This window comes from Rhinoraja longicauda, chromosome 28, assembly GCF_053455715.1.
Source record: "Rhinoraja longicauda isolate Sanriku21f chromosome 28, sRhiLon1.1, whole genome shotgun sequence".
Taxonomy (NCBI): domain Eukaryota; kingdom Metazoa; phylum Chordata; class Chondrichthyes; order Rajiformes; family Arhynchobatidae; genus Rhinoraja; species Rhinoraja longicauda.
This window is the reverse complement of record NC_135980.1, coordinates 24,688,102-24,709,947: the sequence shown is the minus strand read 5'-3', so window position 1 is coordinate 24,709,947 and position 21,846 is coordinate 24,688,102. Positions and strand designations below refer to the sequence as shown.

The 21,846-nt window shown below is 43.8% G+C and overlaps 1 protein-coding gene across 2 annotated transcripts in view; it reads right to left on the bottom strand.

The window, feature by feature from the left end:
- The window catches only part of LOC144607150 (insulin receptor-like), a 230,399-nt gene that overhangs the window by 9,340 nt on the left and 199,213 nt on the right, over positions 1-21,846 (bottom strand). For both annotated transcript variants that reach the window (XM_078423787.1, XM_078423789.1), the window contains 10 exons: positions 20,066-20,340; positions 15,898-16,037; positions 13,966-14,131; positions 12,362-12,458; positions 10,388-10,455; positions 8,968-9,197; positions 7,730-7,840; positions 3,279-3,438; positions 2,076-2,205; positions 113-247 (listed from right to left, as the gene is read on the bottom strand). In XM_078423787.1, coding sequence (XP_078279913.1) covers positions 113-247; positions 2,076-2,205; positions 3,279-3,438; positions 7,730-7,840; positions 8,968-9,197; positions 10,388-10,455; positions 12,362-12,458; positions 13,966-14,131; positions 15,898-16,037; positions 20,066-20,340 — 1,512 coding nt within the window. The remainder of the gene's footprint in view (positions 1-112; positions 248-2,075; positions 2,206-3,278; positions 3,439-7,729; positions 7,841-8,967; positions 9,198-10,387; positions 10,456-12,361; positions 12,459-13,965; positions 14,132-15,897; positions 16,038-20,065; positions 20,341-21,846) is intronic.

Below are 21,846 nucleotides of genomic sequence, written 5' to 3'. Positions count from 1 at the left end.
ACCTACACTTCTCACTGTATCGTGGTTCATGTGACAGCAATAAACCAATATCAATACCAAGATGACGTGAGGAGAAAGTTAACAAGGAGAATGAAAATAAATTCATACTCACATTCGATCGGCACAGTTGTCTGGACGATCCAAATAGCCTCCGTCCATGACGAATTTAAGAACTTGTTCGTTTGACAGACCCTGGTATGGCTGCTCTGCTAGAGTGCTGACCTCCCAAAGCACAACTCCAAATGACCTAACAATGGGCACAAAAGCACACAGTTTAAAACAGGGCGAAACATTCAACAGGAACTTCCACTCTACATGAAAATGATAACCATTTATGTATGCCTCTGTTGCCCCCTTACTCCTGGTGCTGTTTCCCACCCGCAGATGAGACCCGACCTGCTGACTATATCCAATATTTTCTGTTTTTATTTCAGATTACCAGCATGACCCAGGTTTGACCCTGATCTCGAGTGCTGTCTTTGTGGAGTTTGCATGTTCTCCCTGTGACCACGTGGGTTTCTTCTGGGTGCTCTGGTTTCCTCCCACATCCCAAAGACGCGTGGGTTTGTAGGTCTCTGTAACATTTGGCCTCTGTAACATAACCCCAAAAATGTAGGGAGCGCACGAGAGAGTGGGATAACATAGAACCAGGATGAACGGGTAATCAATGGCTAGCATGGCCTCGGCGGGTCGAAGGGCCTGTTTCTGTGCAGTACCTCCAAACTTTATATACGGATACCTAATAGAATATATATACCTATATATACCTTATATACCTAATAGAATAGGTCGAGCGATGGATTGGCTTTCTCTTATTATGGAATCATATAGCGTGGAGATAGGCCCTTCGGCCCAACTTGCACATACCGACCAACATTCCAGTCCTACCTGCCTGCATTTGGCCCATAACCCTCTACATCCATGCACCCGTACAAATGTTTTTTAAATGTTGTGATAGTTCCTGCCTCTACTACCTCCTCTGGCAGCTTGTTCCATACACCCACCACCCTTTTGTGTAAAATAGCCCCTCAGGTTCCTATTAAATCTTTCTCCCCCTCAGGCATGTAGGCGAGGTAAAAAAAGAGGAAAAGAGCCGAGCGTTTGCGCGAAGCGTAGAACGGGAGTCAAAAAATTGGAAAATTTACACACAAAATTACCAGCTTCAAGCCTCTTTTAGCGCATTTCAAAGTAAAAACAGACATTACAAAATAATGTGAATATGTCACTGTACACTAATAACATTTTGAAGTAAATTCACACATTAATTGATAATCAGCCCAAAAAGGTGGTAATTAGCTTTTCTGCTGTGTTTTATATTTTAACCCTGTCTTAATTAATTTAGTTATATAAACTTGCACTTAAATTTAATATTTACTCATTACAGATCCACCACTGATTTTCTGGCACTCTTGGTTCCAGAGCTTTGCTGGTTTATCCAGCAGGCCAAGGAAGTCGGCTATGGGGATAGATGTGCTGGCTCCAGCTGGGCTGGAGTTCCACAGCCCCGGCCGCAGGTTGAAAAATTCCACCCACCGATCGGCCGTGGAAGTCCCGATGAGGTCGAGATTGGCTGTCTTGCCCAGCCTAGGTGTCACATTTTCGGGGAGACTTCCAGGGCGCACGGGGGGGGGGGGGGGGGGGGGATTTCTCGCGGAACCCCTAGCGACCTCTAGCTGAACCCTAGTGTTCATTACAAGTCTATACATCGGGTTTTTTGGGGGGGGGGGGGTTTTAATCCGATTTCTCCGTTTATTTGGCAAAGTGAAAAACGCAGAAACCATGCAAAAAGCGCGGAAAATTGATTTTATAAACACGGAAATCCACGGAAAATTCACATGCCTGCCGCCTCACCTTCTTTTCAGGAAAGCAAACTGATTATCTGCAGTGGTTGGTCCAGTTAATAACTAATTGTTTGTGAAATTAAATATGATAATGCAGAATAAATGCCAGTTCTTTATGCACAGCCTCCCAGGAATTCTACTTGAATTGCACTCTCTGCCAAAGATGATCAGCGTGACAAGATTAAGCTTTCATGCTGCAATCGAGACACATTCATTGCTGTAAGACGGACTCACCAAACGTCAGAGAACGTCGTAAAGACTCCATCTTTCAGGGATTCAGGAGCCATCCAGCGCACAGGGAGCAAACCTTTGCCACCTTTACGATAGTAGTCTGTCTCATAAATGTCTCTGGTCATTCCAAAATCTTTATTAAAATAAAACCAATTAGTCGAATGCTCCAGCTGGCAATCGCACACAATATACAGTGCCCTCCATAATGTTTGGGACAAAGACCCATCATTTATTTATTTGCCTCTGTACTCCACAATTTGAGATTTGTAATAGAAAAATATCACATGTGCTTAAAGTGCATATGGTCAGATTTTAATAAAGGCCATTTTTATATATAGATACCATAGATAAAAAAACAACTATCAGAAGGAACAAATGAAATGATACCACACATCCAAGATAATGGCCGTAGTCATGAGTGAAGCAACTTGGCATGAAAATGGCATCAATGGATAGAAAAATACAATCATATTTTGGATTATCAAAACATTCCTGCATGGATAAACGCAGAACCTATTTAAAAGTAACTGCTACAAGTTAGAAACAAGATGAAATCTCATTCATCTTGGGGCAGCACGGTGGTGCAGCGGTAGAGTTGCTGCCTTACAGCGCCAGAGGCTCGGGTTCTGATTCCGGGTGCTTGTCTGTATGGAGTTTGTACGTTCGCCCCGTGAACTGCGTTGGTTTTCTCTAGGTGCTTCGGTTTCCTCCCACACTCCAAAGACGTACAGGTTTGTAGGTTAATTGGCTTAGTATAATTGTAAATTGTCCCTAGTGTGCGTAGGATAGTGTTAAGTGTGTGGGAATCGCTGGGCCTGTTTCTGCACTGTATCTCTAAAGTAAACTAAATCATTGTAGAAGAGATTGAAAACTCCCCTCTTCACAATTATATCTGTACCATCACAAATCACAGATTCCAAGTAAAAAGGATGCTTATTTCATTTTGTATTCATGAAATGTGAGGTGGTGCGGAATAGTATGTTGCGGTTAACACTCATTGCCTATCCCTAATTGAACTGAAGAGCTTATAGTGACAATTTCAGAGGGTTGCTTTGAGTCAATCACATACCATAGGTCTGGGGCTACAGATATCCAGACCAGCTAAGGATGATTGACCTCCTTCTCCACAGACATCAGTCTATTTTGTTATGTCCTACCCCCTCTGTAGACTAGTGCTGTGTGGTCCTTATCACACCAATCTCCTACCTCCAATTTTTACTGTGAAATCATCTCCCACCATGCAGTTCCGAGCCGCCAGATCTCTGTGGACAAACTTTTTGGCGTTCAGGTAAGCCATTCCGTCCGAAATCTCAGCGGCCATCTGAATCATCTCTTTCAGGGTGGGGGGATCACGGCTTGGCCTAATCTGAAACGGCAGATAGTGGTCAGTGTTCAACGGCTCATTTGGTCTCTTCACAGGCACAAGAAAACGTGAAGGTTTAGAACAACTGCTTGAGTTGTGATGCTTGAGGAAGATGCTTCAGTCCGCTAATAGGGAATAGCAAATAAAAGGGCCACGCCAGCCAGTTAATATGCTGGAATTGACCTGCATGTCATTTCTAGGCTCTATCATTCACCCTCTCCTACTTTCTGCTGACATTCCCAATGCTTTCCGCAGTCCTCCGTACTGTTCCCATTGCCAGTTCACTGGTCCTTTGTGTTATTCCACCGTTCTCTCCAAGCCCCATACCCTCGCGTCACTCCCAACTCTCTGCTGGTGAGTTCCCCACCACAATGTTCTGAAAACTCTGCAGATGGACCAGGCTTGTTTTTGGTACGTCCTCCTCATGCACACACAACAGTGTTTCACCAACCTGAAGCAACCTCATTCAAGAATTTTAGAAAGCACTTCCTTGCACTCTGCAGTCAGAATGCAAAGTCGTAACATTATAAAGTTACAGGTTACACAGAACTTTTTCAAATTTAATTTGCCTGCAAATACACTGATACTAAATCTATATACTAAAACTCTTGTTTGTTTGTTCCTGAACTACAACCAAAACGGTACACGATAGCGTGACAATTTTAGACCCACCTTACTCACCGTCGTCCCTTTGGTGCTAATGGAAGAAGTTTCATTGAAATCGATGTTATATTTTTAAAGTTATTCACATTTTAAAGTTGAAATTTATCTCCTCGGGAGGGAGGGGGGGGGGGGGGGGGAGGGAAGGAGGGGGAGGAGCGAGGTGCAAGTTGAATCAGGAGATAAAATTGGCGTGTCACAAATGTAATGCTACGGTGGTTATGGGAGATTTCAACATGCAGGTAGACTGGGAAAATCAGGTTGGAAATGGACCCCAGGAAAGAGAGTTTGTAGAGTTGCTTCGAGATGGATTCTTAGAACAGCTTGTACTGGAGCCTACCAGGGAGAAGGCAATTCTGGATTTAGTGTTGTGTAATGATCCTGATCTGATAAGGGGACTAGAGGTAAAAGAGCCATTAGGAGGCAGTGATCACAACATGATAAGTTTTACTCTGCAAATGGAAAGGCAGAAGGGAAAATCGGAAGTGTCGGTATTACGGTATAGCAAAGGGGATTACAGAGGCATGAGGCAGGAGCTGGCCAAAATTGACTGGAAGGAGGCCCTAGCAGGGAAGACGGTAGAACAGCAATGGCAGGTATTCCTGGGAATAATGCAGAGGTTGCAGGATCAATTTATCCCAAAGAGGCGGAAAGACTCTAAGGGGAGTAAAAGACACCTGTGGCTGACGAGGGAAGTCAAGGACAGCATAAAAATTAAGGAGAGGAAGTATAACATAGCAAAGAAGAGTGGGAAGACAGAGGATTGGGACTCTTTTAAAGAGCAACAAAAGTTAACTAAAAAGGCAATACGGGGAGAAAAGATGAGGTACGAGGGTAAACTAGCCAATAATATAAAGGAGGATAGCAAAAGTTTTTTTAGTCAAGTCAAGTCAAGTCAATTTTATTTGTATAGCACATTTAAAAACAACCCACGTTGACCAAAGTGCTGCACATCTGATTAGGTTCCAATGGAAAAAAAAAAGAAACATACAGTAGCACGCAAACAGTTCACAGCGCCTCCTCAATGGGCCTCAAATGCTAGGGAGTAGAAATAGGTTTTGAGCCTGGACTTAAAGGAGTCGATGGAGGGGGCAGTTCTGATGGGGAGAGGGATGCTGTTCCACAGTCTAGGAGCTGCAACCGCAAAAGCGCGGTCACCCCTGAGCTTAAGCCTAGACCGCGGGATAGTGAGTAGCCCCAAGTCGGCCGACCTGAGGGACCTGGAGTTAGAGAGGGGGGTTAGAAGATTTTTGATGTAGGGGGGGGAGTGTCCATTTAGGGCTTTATACGTGAATAGGAGGAGCTTGAAGTTGATTCTGTACCGTACAGGGAGGTACGTGAAGAGGAAAAAAATAGTCAAGGCAAATGTGGGTCCCTTGAAGACAGAAGCTGGGGAATTTATTATGGGGAACAAAGAAATGGCAGACGAGTTAAACCGTTACTTTGGATCTGTGTTTACTGAGGAGGATACACACAATCTCCCAAATGTTCTTGGGGCCGGAGAACCTAGGGTGATGGAGGAACTGAAGGAAATCCACATTAGGCAGGAAATGGTTTTGGGTAGACTGATGGGACTGAAGGCTGATAAATCCCCAGGGCCTGATGGTCTGCATCCCAGGGTACTTAAGGAGGTGGCTCTAGAAATAGTGGAAGCATTGGAGATCATTTTTCAATGTTCTATAGATTCAGGATCAGTTCCTGTGGATTGGAGGATAGCAAATGTTATCCCACTTTTTAAGAAAGGAGGGAGAGAGAAAATGGGTAATTATCGACCAGTTAGTCTGACATCAGTGGTGGGGAAGATGCTGGAGTCAATTATAAAAGACGAAATTGCTGAGCATTTGGATAGCAGTAACAGGATCATTCCGAGTCAGCATGGATTTACGAAGGGGAAATCATGCTTGACAAATCTACTGGAATTTTTTGAGGATGTAACTAGGAAAATTGACAGGGGAGAGTCAGTGGATGTGGTGTACCTCAACTTTCAGAAAGCCTTCGACAAGGTCCCACATAGGAGATTAGTGGGCAAAATTAGAGCACATGGTATTGGGGGTAGGGTACTGACATGGATAGAAAATTGGTTGACAGACAGAAAGCAAAGAGTGGGGATAAATGGGTCCCTTTCGGAATGGCAGGCAGTGACCAGTGGGGTACCGCAAGGTTCGGTGCTGGGACCCCAGCTATTTACGATATACATTAATGACTTAGATGAAGGGATTAAAAGTACCATTAGCAAATTTGCAGATGATACTAAGCTGGGGGGTAGTGTGAATTGTGAGGAAGATACAATAAGGCTGCAGGGTGACTTGGACAGGTTGTGTGAGTGGGCGGATACATGGCAGATGCAGTTTAATGTAGATAAGTGTGAGGTTATTCACTTTGGAAGTAAGAATAGAAAGGCAGATTATTATCTGAATGGTGTCAAGTTAGGAAGAGGGGATGTTCAACGAGATCTGGGTGTCCTAGTGCATCAGTCACTGAAAGGAAGCATGCAGGTACAGCAGGCAGTGAAGAAAGCCAATGGAATGTTGGCCTTCGTAACAAGAGGAGTTGAGTATAGGAGCAAAGAGGTCCTTCTACAGTTGTACCGGGCCCTGGTGAGACCGCACCTGGAGTACTGTGTGCAGTTTTGGTCTCCAAATTTGAGGAAGGATATTCTTGCTATTGAGGGCATGCAGCGTAGGTTCACTAGGTTGATTCCCGGAATAGCGGGACTGTCGTATGTTGAAAGGCTGGAGCAATTAGGCTTGTATACACTGGAATTTAGAAGGATGAGGGGGGATCTTATTGAAACGTATAAGATAATTAGGGGATTGGACACATTAGAGGCAGGAAACATGTTCCCAATGTTGGGGGAGTCCAGAACAAGGGGCCACAGTTTAAGAATAAGGGGTAGGCCATTTAGAACGGAGATGAGGAAGAACTTTTTCAGTCAGAGAGTGGTGAAGGTGTGGAATTCTCTGCCTCAGACGGCAGTGGAGGCCAGTTCGTTGGATGCTTTCAAGAGAGAGCTGGATAGAGCTCTTAAGGATAGCGGAGTGAGGGGGTATGGGGAGAAGGCAGGAACGGGGTACTGATTGAGAGTGATCAGCCATGATCGCATTGAATGGCGGTGCTGGCTCGAAGGGCTGAATGGCCTACTCCTGCACCTATTGTCTATTGTCTATAAGGGTGGATAGAGTTGGGGGAGGGGAAGGGAGGGTGGAGGGGGGGGGGAAGGGGGAGGAGAGTGTGCTGCACCAATGCAGGAGAAGTTTGGGCCTAACGGGTCCACTTGGTCCAGTTACAATTAATTGCTAACAGCCCAACATCAGGGCACATAATAGATAACTCGATGTATGGAAAATAGGTACAAAAAGCAGGCGTAACTCAGCAGATCAGGCAACATCTCTGGAGAAAAAGGATAGATGACGTTTCGGGCCGAGACCCTTCTTCAGGTTTGAAGGAGTCTGAAAAAAGGTCTCGATCCGAAACATCACCTATTCCTTTTCTTCAGAGAAGCTGCCTGACCCGCTGAGTTACTCCAGCTTTTTGTGTCTATCTTAAGTTTAAACCAGCATCTGCCGTTCCTTCCCACCCAGCTCGATGTATGGTCTCTTTTGCGAGGATGTTTGCGAGCGCATTGTAAAATTACCTCAGCATCTGGCCGCAATGAGCGCAAGTAACTCTTCATATCCCCGTGGGTCATCAGCTCCATGACAACCAGTGTAGGCTGCCCCTTTGACACCACACCAAGCAAACGCACCTGGAAGAAAAAGCTTTAGCTCAATTCCAACTCAACAAGAAATAAGGGATGGATCTGCCCCATGAGGACAAACACTGTAAGCTCGTGCCTGGAACCCTCTACCGGGGGGGCGGTGGTGGAGGCAGATCCAATAGATAGGCAAATGGATATGCACGGTATAGGATGGGGGGGGGGGGCAGGTGGGGATATGGAATAGATCCCTTGCACGCAGAGGAGATTAGTTTAACTTGCATCCTGTTCAGCACATACATTGAGGGCCGAAGGGCCTGTTCCTGGGCTGTACTATTTTGTGGTCTATGAATTCACACTCTGTGTGTGCCTTGTTAGTCAATCATGATGTCGGGTTTTGGACAGGTACATGGATAGGATGATATAAGCCAAACGCAGGCAGGTGTGACTAGTGCAGATGGGGCATGATGGTTGGTGTGGGCAAGCTGGGCCTGTTTCCATGCCGCTATGTTGGTAGGCTTCCATCACCAGACTATTCTCTCCATTATTGTTGGCCCTGCCTTCAGCTCCCTAGGAATCAGTCTGGACTTTCTTGCCTGAGCTCTTCCACCCTTCCACACCCATTAAATCCATCTCAGTCCACTGAGTCCGCACGAGACATATGGAGCACTGTTCTGTCTTTAATTCGTACAAATGAGTGGAGCGACACGATGGCACAGCGGTGGAATTGCTGCCTTACATGGCCAGAGACCCGGGTTCGATATTGTCCACGGGTGCTGTCTTTACGGAGTTTGCACGTTCTCCCCGTGACCTGTGTGGGTTTTCTCCGGGATCTCCGGTTTCCTCCCACACTCCAAAGACGTACAGGTTTGGATGCTAATTGGCTTGGTAAAAATTGTAAATTGTCTCAAGTGTGTGTAAGATAGTGTTAGTGTGCAGGGATTGCTGGTCGACATGGACTCAATGGGCCGAAGGGCCTGTTTCCGTGCTGTATCTCTAAACTAAACTAAACTCCACTAGTGGTATTCCTTTGCCCATCAGCTTATCATTTTGCAATTTGGTCAGCAACCATTTAAGTAAATTTCCATACAGGGACTTCTTTTCAAGTGCGGAGGGAGGGCAGGCACAAACAATAATTATAAGGATTGATTTTAAAAAAAGTACTGTGAAGATCATACCACATGGTGACAGGTGAACGCCTTCATCACTGACGCCTCATTCAGGAACTCGATGCGTTCTCTGAGACTGGCAGACTCATTGACAGTTTTCACGGCCACATGAGTCTCCGGGTTTCCCTTTACGATATCCTTTGCATTCCCTTCATAGACCATACCGAAAGAACCTTGCCCCAGCTCCCTCAACAGCTCTATCTTATCACGTGCGACCTCCCACTCATCCGGAATGTAGACTAGAAGGAATAACATTACAAGCAATCAGTGACTTTGCAATTAAAAAATATTCACAATAAAACAAAGTCGTCAAAATGCTGCAAATGCATCCGTTTTTTCCCCCCAAGTCTTGGAAAATGAAAATTTACAAATTACAAATCAAACAATCTATTTCTCACTCGGAAAGAAGCCTTTCACATACGAGTCATTGATTATTAAAACACAGCAACACCTAATACTTTACTGAACCAAAGCAGCATTTATGATAAGAACTTTATCTTATGTACTTCACGGGAGCATTATCAGATAATATTTGACGTCAGGCCACATCAGATAATATTAAAACAAATAAAATTGGTTAAAAAGATGGGTTCTAAGCATGTTTTAAACAAGGTGAGGTAGAAAGGAGTAGAGATTTATAGAGGGAATTCCAGAGTTAGGGCTTAGTGAACTTAAGGCCAGTTATCAATGACAGAGGATTTAAAAACAAGATCGGCAAGTGGCCACGGATGAAACTCTGTCAGAGCCTCAAGGCTCCTGAAAATTACACAGAATCAAAAAATGAATTGGACAAAATATTAGTTCATGAGAAACAGAGAAGCAGATCTCAATGAGCTGGTTAGGAGACACAACTTTTTTTTTGGCTTTCTACTCTTTCAAGCCAACTATTGACGTCCAATATTTTAACCGGCAATGTGAACTTATCTGGCAGCTTTGATATACAATAAAAATACATATAGTTCACAGCGGGTAATGAACCTGGAAACAGAGGGACAAGGTCAGTGAAAGTCCCTCAGATATTTTAGATAAGCTTTTGATAACATTCAATTGTGGCCTGGTAGATTAAAGTTTCCAGAAATAGCGTTTGAGGCAAGGACTAAGGTAGTCACAAGATGTGTTGTCAGTGGTAACAGTGGAAGCATAGAGATTGGGCGTCATCGATCAGAGAGGTACATTCTTGATACAGAGCAGAATAAATCTCGGGAGAGGGAAACGAAGATGATGTTTTTGGAAGGGCAGAGCTGTAAGGGGGACAAGCTGTTTAAGGTTGTAAGGACATGCAAGCTGGAGACAATGCACTACAATATGTGCTAGACAATTTCCCACAATCTCGGGGGCAGAAAAGAGAGGAACAGAATTACAGCACTCCAGCATTCAAGAGAAGGATCGATGGGGGACATGAGAAATAATATATTTCTCCAGCACTCACCATCATTGGCACTAATGTATTCCGGATTTGAAGAAGTGTAAAACATTCCTGTAGGTAATTCTGTTCGTCTGAAAACAAAAAGGAAATATTGCAGTAAACTATCTATATTGATTGATTGAACAGAATTTCTCAATGACTAAAGCACACCTGCGTTTTATGACTGATAATCAATCTATTTTCTTTTAACTATTCAGTTCAGTTTACTTCAGTATTTCAGCTATTCAGTAAAATTTATGCCCACTTTGAGGTAAAACATATTCTCAATATATAAAAGAATTACATTTTACTAGGACATTAATCTTTATTTAAAAATGGGCAATTGTTGCCATCGATTTACATTTCAGTGAAAGATCATACTGAATCATATACATACTTTAAAGCCAAAAATGAACAAATTGTATTTCCATCAAATTGTCTCTCTCATTTTCCTCAAACTGATTTATTTGCTTATAAACATAATTACCCAGCTTTCCCACCCCTCGCATGACAATTCTAGTTTTTTTTCTGGATTGCATTTTGTGTACATGCATCATTCTCTGCACCAAGCATTTAATAGTTCACAAGATGCAGGCAGGAGTGCAGGGGATAGTAAAAGATGGACATGGCATTCCATAATGGAATTACAGCCATTCAGAGCAAAAAAGCTCATTCGGACATTCTGATGCTGAAACCCATCCTTGCCGGCCATAAGACATTAACTGAATCAGGCTATTCGACCTATCGAGTCTGCTCTGCCATTCGATCATGGCTGATCTATTTTTCCCTTTCAACTCCAGGGCGGCACGGTGGCGCAGCGGTAGAGTTGCTGCCTTATAGCGAATGCAGCGCCGGAGACTCAGGTTCAATCCTGACTACGGGCGCCGTCTGTATGGAGTTTGTACGTTCTCCCCGTGACCTGCGTGGGTTTTCTCCGAGATCTTCGGTTTCCTCCCACACTCCAAAGACGTACAGGTATGTAGGTTAATTGACTGGGTAAAATGTTAAAAAAATTGTCCCTAGTGTGTGTAGGATAGTGTTAATGTGCGGGGATCGCTGGGCGGTGCGGACTCGGTGGGCCGAAGGGCCTGTTTCCGCGCTGTATCTCTAAAAAAAAAACTCCATTCTCCTGCCTTCTCCCTGTAATCTTTGACACCCTTACTAATCAGCAACCTTCAACAGTTTGTCTCCCTTACAGCTCTGCCCTTCCAAAAACATCATCTCCGTATCCCTCTCTGGAGATTTATTCTGCTCTGTATCAAGAATGCACCTCTGATTGATGAGGCCCAATATCTACGCTTTAAAAAATACTCCGACTTAACCTCCACAGCCGTCTGTGGCGATGAATTCCACAGATTCACCAACCTCGAGTTGAGGAAATTCCTCATCATCTCCTTTCTAAAGGGACAACCTTTTGTTCTGAGGTTGTGCCCTCTGGTCCTGGACTCTCCCACTAGTGGAAACATCCTCTCCACATCCACTCACTCTGGGACGTCGCTGGAGTTTAGAAGGATGGGGGGGGGGGGGGGGGGGAATCTCATTGAATTATAGATTCAATGTGGATGTGGAGAGGATGATTGTAAGTGTGTCATTTTGGGGAGATGAAAGGAGAATAGGGTTGGGAGGGAAAAATAGATCAAACGGCAGACTTGATGAGTAGAATGGCTAATTCTGTTCCTACGTCTTACGAACATACTTGGTAAAGAAAGACTTCTCCAGTCTGCCGATGCCAGTCTGATTAAGGCCGAAAATGTTAACTTTATTGCTATTAATCTGCCGTACCCCAGAACATTGTGTTCAAGATATGCCATGCAATTGTCCACGGACACTTTATTACCACAGTACAGTGAAATAATGAGCACAGTATGGACTTGATCATTTAGTTGCAGGTGTGGCTGCACAGTGAGAGAGGAGAATCGAGGGGGGACGTGAGAAATAAAATATTTCAAGCCAACACCATGAAGATGAAGAGCTGACGCATCAGACAGCCATCCTTACCTCTTCTTCACCACCAGATACACAACAGGAACGACGATGATGAGCAGAATGGCGAGGATTGCTGGCCCGATTATCTTGTAAATGTCACTTTCATGACCTGTTTGCAAGAAAAAGAAATGTTCATTAAGTGATGCCAGAACTCGATGCGCTAAAACATATCATGGAATGGTGCAGGAGACGTAATAGTGTTGTGTGGCTCCTTTACTTTACAACAGTCCTCCATTCACTCTGCATTATGGGAGCTGCTTCCAGATGGTGTGCTCTACACCCAATTTCATTTACAATACAGGTTTTAGGTCGGAAAGTTATAACGTTCCCCAAATGATACCCTACCTACCAAACTCTTCGCCCACTCATATCATGTTTATCGTTTTGCGGTGTCTTTGTATTTGCCTCACAATTTGTTAACTCACCTATTATTGTGTCATCACTCAGTGATGCATTGGTCATGCATTAGGAGTACACATGGACCCTGTATAAACAAAGGAAGGAGTAGACTGTCTCACAAGACTACCCCCTCCAGGTAATCTGCCCCTGTGAAGGAGTCTGTGTAGGAGGTAACTGCAGATGCTGGTTTACAAGGAAGATAGACACAAAATGCTAGAGTAACTCAGCGGGTCGGGCAGCATCTCTGGAGAAAAGGAAGAGGTGACGTTTTGGGTCGGGGGACCCTTCTTCAGACTGAGGAACCAGAGATGCTGTCTGAGACGCTGAGTTACTGCAGCATTTTGTGTCTATCTCCTGTGAAAGAGCCTGCAGTTTCCACATTGGTCTCATTGACCGCTCTAAAACTGGCAAAACTATGGTGGAAGTAAGTCATCCTTGATCTTGAGACACTGTCTAAAATTTAGTACATTTTCTCGAGTGAAAGCAATTTTTGTGTACTCCCTTCCTGTTATTCCTTGATTGTACTTTACATATCTGTTGTGCTGCTGCAAGTAAGAATTTCATTGTTCCATTTTGGGACATTGTTCCATTTTGGGACATATAATAATAATATAATAATAATGCATTTTATTTATATAGCGCTTTTCATATACTCAAAGACGCTTTACAGAGATTTAGAGAACATAGGGAAATGAATAAATAGATAAATAAGTAAACGAACGGAGAAAGGAGACAGAAGGTGAGGTGACCTTCAGTGGTTGAAGGCCAACAAGACCCTCTTGACTCTTGACCCGAGTCCGAAGAAGGGTCTCGACCCGAAACGCCACCCCATTCCTTCTCTCCAGAGATGCTGCCTGACCAGCTGAGTTATTCCGGCATTTTGTGTCTACCTTCGGTTTAAACCAGCATCTGCAGTTCCTTCCGACACGGCTTGACTCCTGACTTATTGGGATGTTTTAGTGTGTGCTGCGGTTAAATTACAGTTTAATTAAAAATATTTGCTATTTCTCCATTTACTGTTATCAATTCCCATTATTAATTACAGAAAGCAAGAAAGGCAATTGCAGTCACGTAGAAAGATGTTCAAATCTTAGGCATCATATGGATTAATTGAGAACCCTGAAGAGAGGTGAGGAAGTGCCTGGCGGTATACTCCACAACACTCTGGAGTATTGGTGTTGAGTGCAGGCCCACGCATCTTTCCTGGGAAGACTCACTCGTGTTTGAATCTTGGATGTAGAAGGAGAATGCCTCTGTCCATGAGCCATTTCCAGCCAGTGACGTAGCTCGCACTTTCACAGTATAGTTCCCAGGATGGTGCACTTTCAGCTTGCACCCTTGCTCAGCGAGGTATCTTTTACGAGACACACACTGTTGCGTTTCCTACGTGAACAATCACAGTTAAAGCATCAAGTTTCAAGGAAGGGCAGGGAAATCAATACTTGTTATTTTATTTTTTTAAATACATTCGGTTACGCTGTTTAACAAACTATATATTCTTGCACTGCAAGCATAAAGCCTCGACTGGTTAGGCCTGTAATTAGTCTCAATGACTTTCAAGAAAATGACGCACTTCGTGTTTATTTTCTGACTGCTATTGGAAATTTGATACTTAATTACATTTAGATTTGGAATTTACAATAGAAATAAAATGAAACCATGCAGTTGGCGGACTTGTCAGCGGGTGGCGTAGTAGAGCTGAAATTCTACAATGATCCTTCAACTGCAGATGCTGGTTTATGCCGAAGATAGGCACAATATTGCTGGAGTAACTCAGCGGGACCGGCAGCATCTCTGGAGAAAAGGAATAATTGACGTTTCAGGTTGTCTGAAGAAAGGTCTCGACCCGAAACGTCACCTGTTCTTTTTCTCCAGAGATGCAGCCTGACCCGCTGAGTTACTCCAGCATTTAGTATCTACCTTCAGTCCAACTCCTCTATGCGGGCCAAGGTGCCGACCTAATCTGGTCCCATTTGGCTGCAGATCGTGCTAAACCTTTCCTATCCATGTACCTGCCCAAATGTCTTTTAAACATTGTTACTGAACCCACCTCTAATACTTCCTCTGGCAGCTCATTCCAGATACCCACTGTCCTCTGTGTGAACAACACCCCTGCCCTTTGGAATCCCTTTAAATCTTTCCCCACTCAACTTTACCACATGCCCTCTAGTTTTAAACCCCCTTCCCCTTCGTGACCATCCACTGTATCTATGCCCCTCATGATTTTATAAACTTCTACAAGGTTACCCCTCAGCCTCCTTCGTTCCAGGGAAGGCAGACACTGCCTGTCCAGCCTCTCCTTGAAACACAAACCCTCCAGTCCCTCACATCCTTGTGGATCTTTTCCACACCCTCTCGAGCTTAATCACGTTATCCCTATAGTAAGGTGACCAGAAGCCCACAAATGATCCTAGGTGGGGTCTCACCAACATCTTGCAAGAGTGCAACATGAATCCTAACTTTTGTACGCAATGCCACCACCTTGTTTACCTGTGTAACCACATTCAGGGAACTATATATGCACCTCCTCAGTCCCTCTGATCTACAACACTCTCCAGATCCCTGCCATTTTCTGTGTATGTCCTGCTCTGCCTTTACTTCCCAAAAAGCACCATTATATCACAGATAGACGCATAGAAATATTGATTTCTCTAACTTCAAGTAACCCCTGCATTCCTTCTCTCTCCATCCCTCCGCCACCCAAGTTGCACCAGCTTCTCGTTTTCAACCAACAAACAACTAACAATGGACTGTTTCCTTTATCATTGTTACTTTTATGCATATCTTTCATTCATTGTTCTATATCTCTCCCCATCTTCCATATCTTTCGTTTCCCTTTCTCGTGACTTTCAGACTGAAGGGTCTCGGCCCGAAACGTTACCCATTCCTTCTCTCCAGAGATGCTGCCTGTCCCGTTGAGTTACTCCAGCATTTTGTGTCTACCTTCGGTTTAAACCAGCATCTGCAGTTCCTTCTTGCACCATTATTTCACACTTGTCCGAGTTAAATTCCCTTGCCCATACCATAGAAAGCTGCCTTCACCACATGACAATTTTGGATTCATCTACTGGCATCTTATCATTAAAAATGAAACTATATGCAATTTACTAATCATTAAACGACAAACATTCAAAATGATTTATACTCACGTCAGAGTCTATAAGTCGTTTGTAATTGACTTCATACAACACAATGAGACCATTTGGATTCTTTGGCTCGTCCCATTTGATATGAACCACTTTTTCCACAACCTTGTGTGTGATGTGACCCACAATGTCATCAGCATTTGCTATTAGGACAAACCAAGATATTTGAATGTAGAAACGAGGAACTGCAGCAGGTTTACGAAAAGAGACAGGAAGTGCTGGAATAACGCAGAAAGCATCGCTGGAGAACATGAACAGGTGGCATTTCGGGACAGGACCTTTCTTAAGAAAACGTCACCTATCCACGTTCTCCAGCGATGCTGCCTGACCCTGAGCTACTCCAGCACTTTGTGTCCAAAGATTTTAATTCAAGTAAACACCAAAGCTACATTTCATTAGGTAAATAAATCAAGATCTGATATCAAATTAGTCTCAAGATGAAACTTCGATCTTTTTATTTAACAATCTAGAGAGTGAAAAAGGACTGGCATTTGAATGGCATTGTTCACATCCTTTTACGGCATTTCAAAGTATTTTAAGGCCAAAGTTAACTAAAAAGGCAATACGGGGAGAAAAGATGAGGTACGAGGGTAAACTAGCCAATAATATAAAGGAGGATAGCAAAAGTTTTTTTAGGTACGTGAAGAGGAAAAAAATAGTCAAGGCAAATGTGGGTCCCTTGAAGACAGAAGCAGGGGAATTTATTATGGGGAACAAAGAAATGGCAGACGAGTTAAACCGTTACTTTGGATCTGTCTTCACTGAGGAAGATACACACAATCTCCCAAATGTTCTAGGGGCCGGAGAACCTAGGGTGATGGAGGAACTGAAGGAAATCCACATTAGGCAGGAAATGGTTTTGGGTAGACTGATGGGACTGAAGGCTGATAAATCCCCAGGGCCTGATGGTCTGCATCCCAGAGTACTTAAGGAGGTGGCTCTAGAAATAGTGGAAGCATTGGAGATCATTTTTCAATGTTCTATAGATTCAGGATCAGTTCCTGTGGATTGGAGGATAGCAAATGTTATCCCACTTTTTAAGAAAGGAGGGAGAGAGAAAACGGGTAATTATAGACCAGTTAGTCTGACATCAGTGGTGGGGAAGATGCTGGAGTCAATTATAAAAGACGAAATTGCTGAGCATTTGGATAGCAGTAACGGGATCATTCCGAGTCAGCATGGATTTACGAAGGGGAAATCATGCTTGACAAATCTACTGGAATTTTTTGAGGATGTAACTAGGAAAATTGACAAGGGAGAGTCAGTGGATGTGGTGTACCTCGACTTTCAGAAAGCCTTCGACAAGGTCCCACATAGGAGATTAGTGGGCAAAATTAGGGCACATGGTATTGGGGGTAGGGTACTGACATGGATAGAAAATTGGTTGACATACAGAAAGCAAAGAGTGGGGATAAATGGGTCCCTTTCGGAATGGCAGGCAGTGACCAGTGGGGTACCGCAAGGTTCGGTGCTGGGACCCCAGCTATTTACGATATACATTAATGACTTAGACGAAGGGATTAAAAGTACCATTAGCAAATTTGCAGATGATACTAAGTTGGGGGGTAGTGTGAATTGTGAGGAAGATGCAATAAGGCTGCAGGGTGACTTGGACAGGTTGTGTGAGTGGGCGGATACATGGCAGATGCAGTTTAATGTAGATAAGTGTGAGGTTATTCACTTTGGAAGTAAGAATAGAAAGGCAGATTATTATCTGAATGGTGTCAAGTTAGGAGGAGGGGGAGTTCAACGAGATCTGGGTGTCCTAGTGCATCAGTCAATGAAAGGAAGCATGCAGGTACAGCAGGCAGTGAAGAAAGCCAATGGAATGTTGGCCTTCGTAACAAGAGGAGTTGAGTACAGGAGCAAAGAGGTCCTTCTACAGTTGTACCGGGCCCTGGTGAGACCGCACCTGGAGTACTGTGTGCAATTTTGGTCTCCAAATTTGAGGAAGGATATTCTTGCTATGGAGGGCGTGCAGCGTAGGTTCACTAGGTTAATTCCCGGAATGGCGGGACTGTCGTATGTTGAAAGGCTGGAGCGATTGGGCTTGTATACACTGGAATTTAGAAGGATGAGGGGGGATCTTATTGAAACATATAAGATAATTAGGGGATTGGACACATTAGAGGCAGATAACATGTTCCCAATGTTGGGGGAGTCCAGAACAAGGGGCCACAGTTTAAGAATAAGGGGTAGGCCATTTAGAACGGAGATGAGGAAGAACTTTTTCAGTCAGAGGGTGGTGAAGGTGTGGAATTCTCTGCCTCAGAAGGCAGTGGAGGCCAGTTCGTTGGATGCTTTCAAGAGAGAGCTGGATAGAGCTCTTAAGGATAGCGGAGTGAGGGGGTATGGGGAGAAGGCAGGAACGGGGTACTGATTGAGAGTGATCAGCCATGATCGCATTGAATGCTGGCTCGAAGGGCTGAATGGCCTACTCCTGCACCTATTGTCTATTGTCTATTGTCTATTGTCTAATATAGTACTTTTGAAAAGTGCAGAAGATAATAATTAATTCACACCACCAATTAAGTAATAATAACTGCAGGAAATTATGGTCTATCAGAATCGGCACGGTAGCGCAGCGGTAGAGTTGCTGCTTTACAGCGAATGCAGCGCCGGAGACTCAGGTTCGATCCTGACTACGGGTGCTGCACTGTAAGGAGTTTGTACGTTCTCCCCGTGACCTGCGTGGGTTTTCTCCGAGATCTTCGGTTTCCTCCCACACTCCAAAGACCTACAGGTATGTAGGTTAATTGGCTGGGTAAATGTAAAAAAAAAAAAAAAAAAAAAATGTCCCTAGTGGGTGTAGGATAGTGTTAATGTGCGGGATCGCAGGGCGGCACGGACTTGGAGGGCCGAAAAGGCCTGTTTCCGGCTGTATATATATGATATGATATGATATGATATGAATCCCTAAAAGGCGTGGATTTAGTGTTGAAAAATCACTCAGTGCCAATTAAAAAGGGATGGTCGAGAAATTGCAACATTACCTAAGAAAATTCTGTGCAATGTGCAGAAATATGGTTACCTCCACGGTGGTGGGATACACTGTATTGGCTACAGAATCCATAAAGGACTTGGTAAATACAAATTTGCTCAATTCTTTCCAAAGAGAGCCAGATTAGCACGTGCAGTGACAACTTCCAGCAATTTGAATTAAACAAAAGTTAAAATAGCATAAATAAATAAAAATGCTACTAATTTCAATCAAATTTAATTCACCGTTCTCCACCAATCTGTATCACTCACATTCTGATTGAGAATGATCAGCCATGATCACATTGAATGGCGGTGCTAGCTCGAAGGGCCGAATGGCCTCCTCCTGCACTTATTGTCTATTCTAGTAAAACCCAGGTTGCCACCGGCTAATCCTGTGAAATTTAAGTAACAGGTGACTTCAAAGGGTGTTGTCAGTAACCTGTTTCACAATTGCAGTGCTATAAAAAACATCGTCCTTTCCAGATTAATAATTCCGATTTGCATTTTCAACACTTCATAATCAACTTTGCTGCCAACAGCCCTAGTGTGGTCACAATCTCTGCGATGGTTTTACATTCTGAGATTTCTCTCCATCAATATTTTGAATATTTACTGAAAATAAATTTGAATTTAAATATTAAAAAGAGTGCACAGGTGTCAATAAGTTCATAAGTTCTAGGAGCAGAATTTGGCCATCCGGCCCATCAAGCCTAATCTTCCATTCAATCATGGCCGATCTATCTTTCCCTCTTGACCCCATTCCCCTGCCTTCTCGCAATAACCCGACATCCTTACTAATCAAGAATCTGTCAATCTCAGTCTTAAAAATATCCATTGACTTGGCTTCCACGGTCGTTTGTGGCAATGAATTCCATAGATTCACCACCATCTGACTAAAGAAATTCCTCCTCATCTCCTTTCTAAAGGTATGTCCTTTTATTCTGGGGCTACAGCCTCTGGTCCTAGACTCTCCCACTAGTGGGAACATCCTCTTCACATCCACTCGCTCCAGGCCTTTCACTGTTCGGTAAATTTCAATGAGGACATCCCCTCATCCTTCTAAACTCCAGCGAGTAGAGGCCCCAGTGCCATCAAATGCTCATCACGTTACAACTGCTTGCAATCCAAGTGCCCTTTACCACTAATGGTACATAATGTATGGGAAATGAATTGTATCTCTCCACCCTACCTTCAGGCATGGTCCTTGCACTAACGTAAGCCGCAACACTACATCCCACGGTTTCCGTTTCATGGTTGCATGAGTGAATGTCAATGCGATATCCTGAAAAATGGCGCAGGTTGGAGATCACCAGAGACTCCTTCATCCACACCTTCTCCGATAACATCGGATATTCTTCCTCTGGTGATTTAGTTGCCGATGCGTTAATGACGGAGGTAGGTGTAGTCATCGCAAGGATGCTGCTGTTCGACAGGGTTCCCAGTTCCCTGCGCTTCCGGGAAGGCCTAAAACCAACAACGAAAAGCAGTCAATTGCAAAGTTGCGGATACATTAAAAACGTGTGAATTGATAACCGAGAGTGTCTGGAATATTCTTGAAAAATTAATAAAGTTATTCTTGCGATGTAGATATTGATGTAAAGGTTGATATTTATTGCCCTAGTTTCTCCAAGAGTTTGACAAAATATATCAACTTGGAAGGAACTTCAGAGGGCCACTAAAATCAACTATATTAGTGTTATGCTGAAATCACATATTGACTAGAGTGAACTATACTTTTCTTCATGAGAGTTTTGTTATGGAGTCATAGAAGCATACAGCATGGAAACAGGCCCTTCGGCCCACTTCATACATGCTGACCAAGATGCCCCATCGAAGCTCGTCTCATTTACCCACATTTGGCCCATATCCCTCTAAAACTTTTACTTTACTGTCAATATTATTGTGTGTCCTGTTTGGTTAACTACTTGATTTCTCAAACTATCATGGCGGGGGTCTGAATGCTGTTATCTGGATTGCAATTCACTCTGGTATTCACAATGTTATCACCATAGGTAGGATGGCGTACGATTTTTGGGAGGACTGGCAAAGAATAGCTGTGGGTAGTTTCCACCTTAGCAACCCCAGTCCAAAAGGTCCTTGTGATCGTCACAGGACTACTTTAGGAATAGGGACACCTATTGTCAATGGCACTAATGCACCAGATATCTGAGGGGGCAGAGGCAATGCAAGGACAAATCCTTCCAATTGCCATCACGTTTATCCTGCACTCCTGACAAGGAACAGAAGTGGATCGCTCACACACAGTGATTGAACATGATATTGAACATGAGCTGCAGCTTCTCATATTCGAACCCGTGATGTTTAAAACGAAGATCGTATTAAACTGTGTTACCAGTAAACCAGCTTGCACAAAATTCATTCCACATTACCAGCCACTTTGGTTCAAGTTCAAGTGCTGTTAACTTGCCCATCAGGCTGCCAGGCAGTGCCATTACTGCAGCTGTGCCGAGTCAATGAGGAGACTTACAGCAAGTGAAAACACAACAGCAAGGATGCAAGAGCATGAGTGGGAAAGAAGCAGCACATTAAAGCCATATACCCTGCAACAACTTAACCTGGCAAACGTGGTCACGGTCACATAGTCCAATTGGAGAAACACCATACTCATATCCAAACTCTCCATACCAACAACAGCAGCCAAGATATTTAAAATGTGAAAGGGTGGGGTTTTTTTTTCCAATGTTAAAGTGCTATAGGGTATAGATAAAACCAGGTCACAACAATGCATTGCAAAGTTAACTTCACCAATGCAGCGTGCTCTTAAAACAGAAAACAACTGCAGTCCAGTCTTTACTCAAAATTTTAAATCAAAGAAACACTGGAAAATGTTACTTGCTCGGAGATTATCATTTGACAATAGACAATAGGTGCAGGAGTAGGCCATTCGGCCCTTCGAGCCAGCACCGCCATTCACTGTGATCATGGCTGATCATCCACAATCAGTACCCT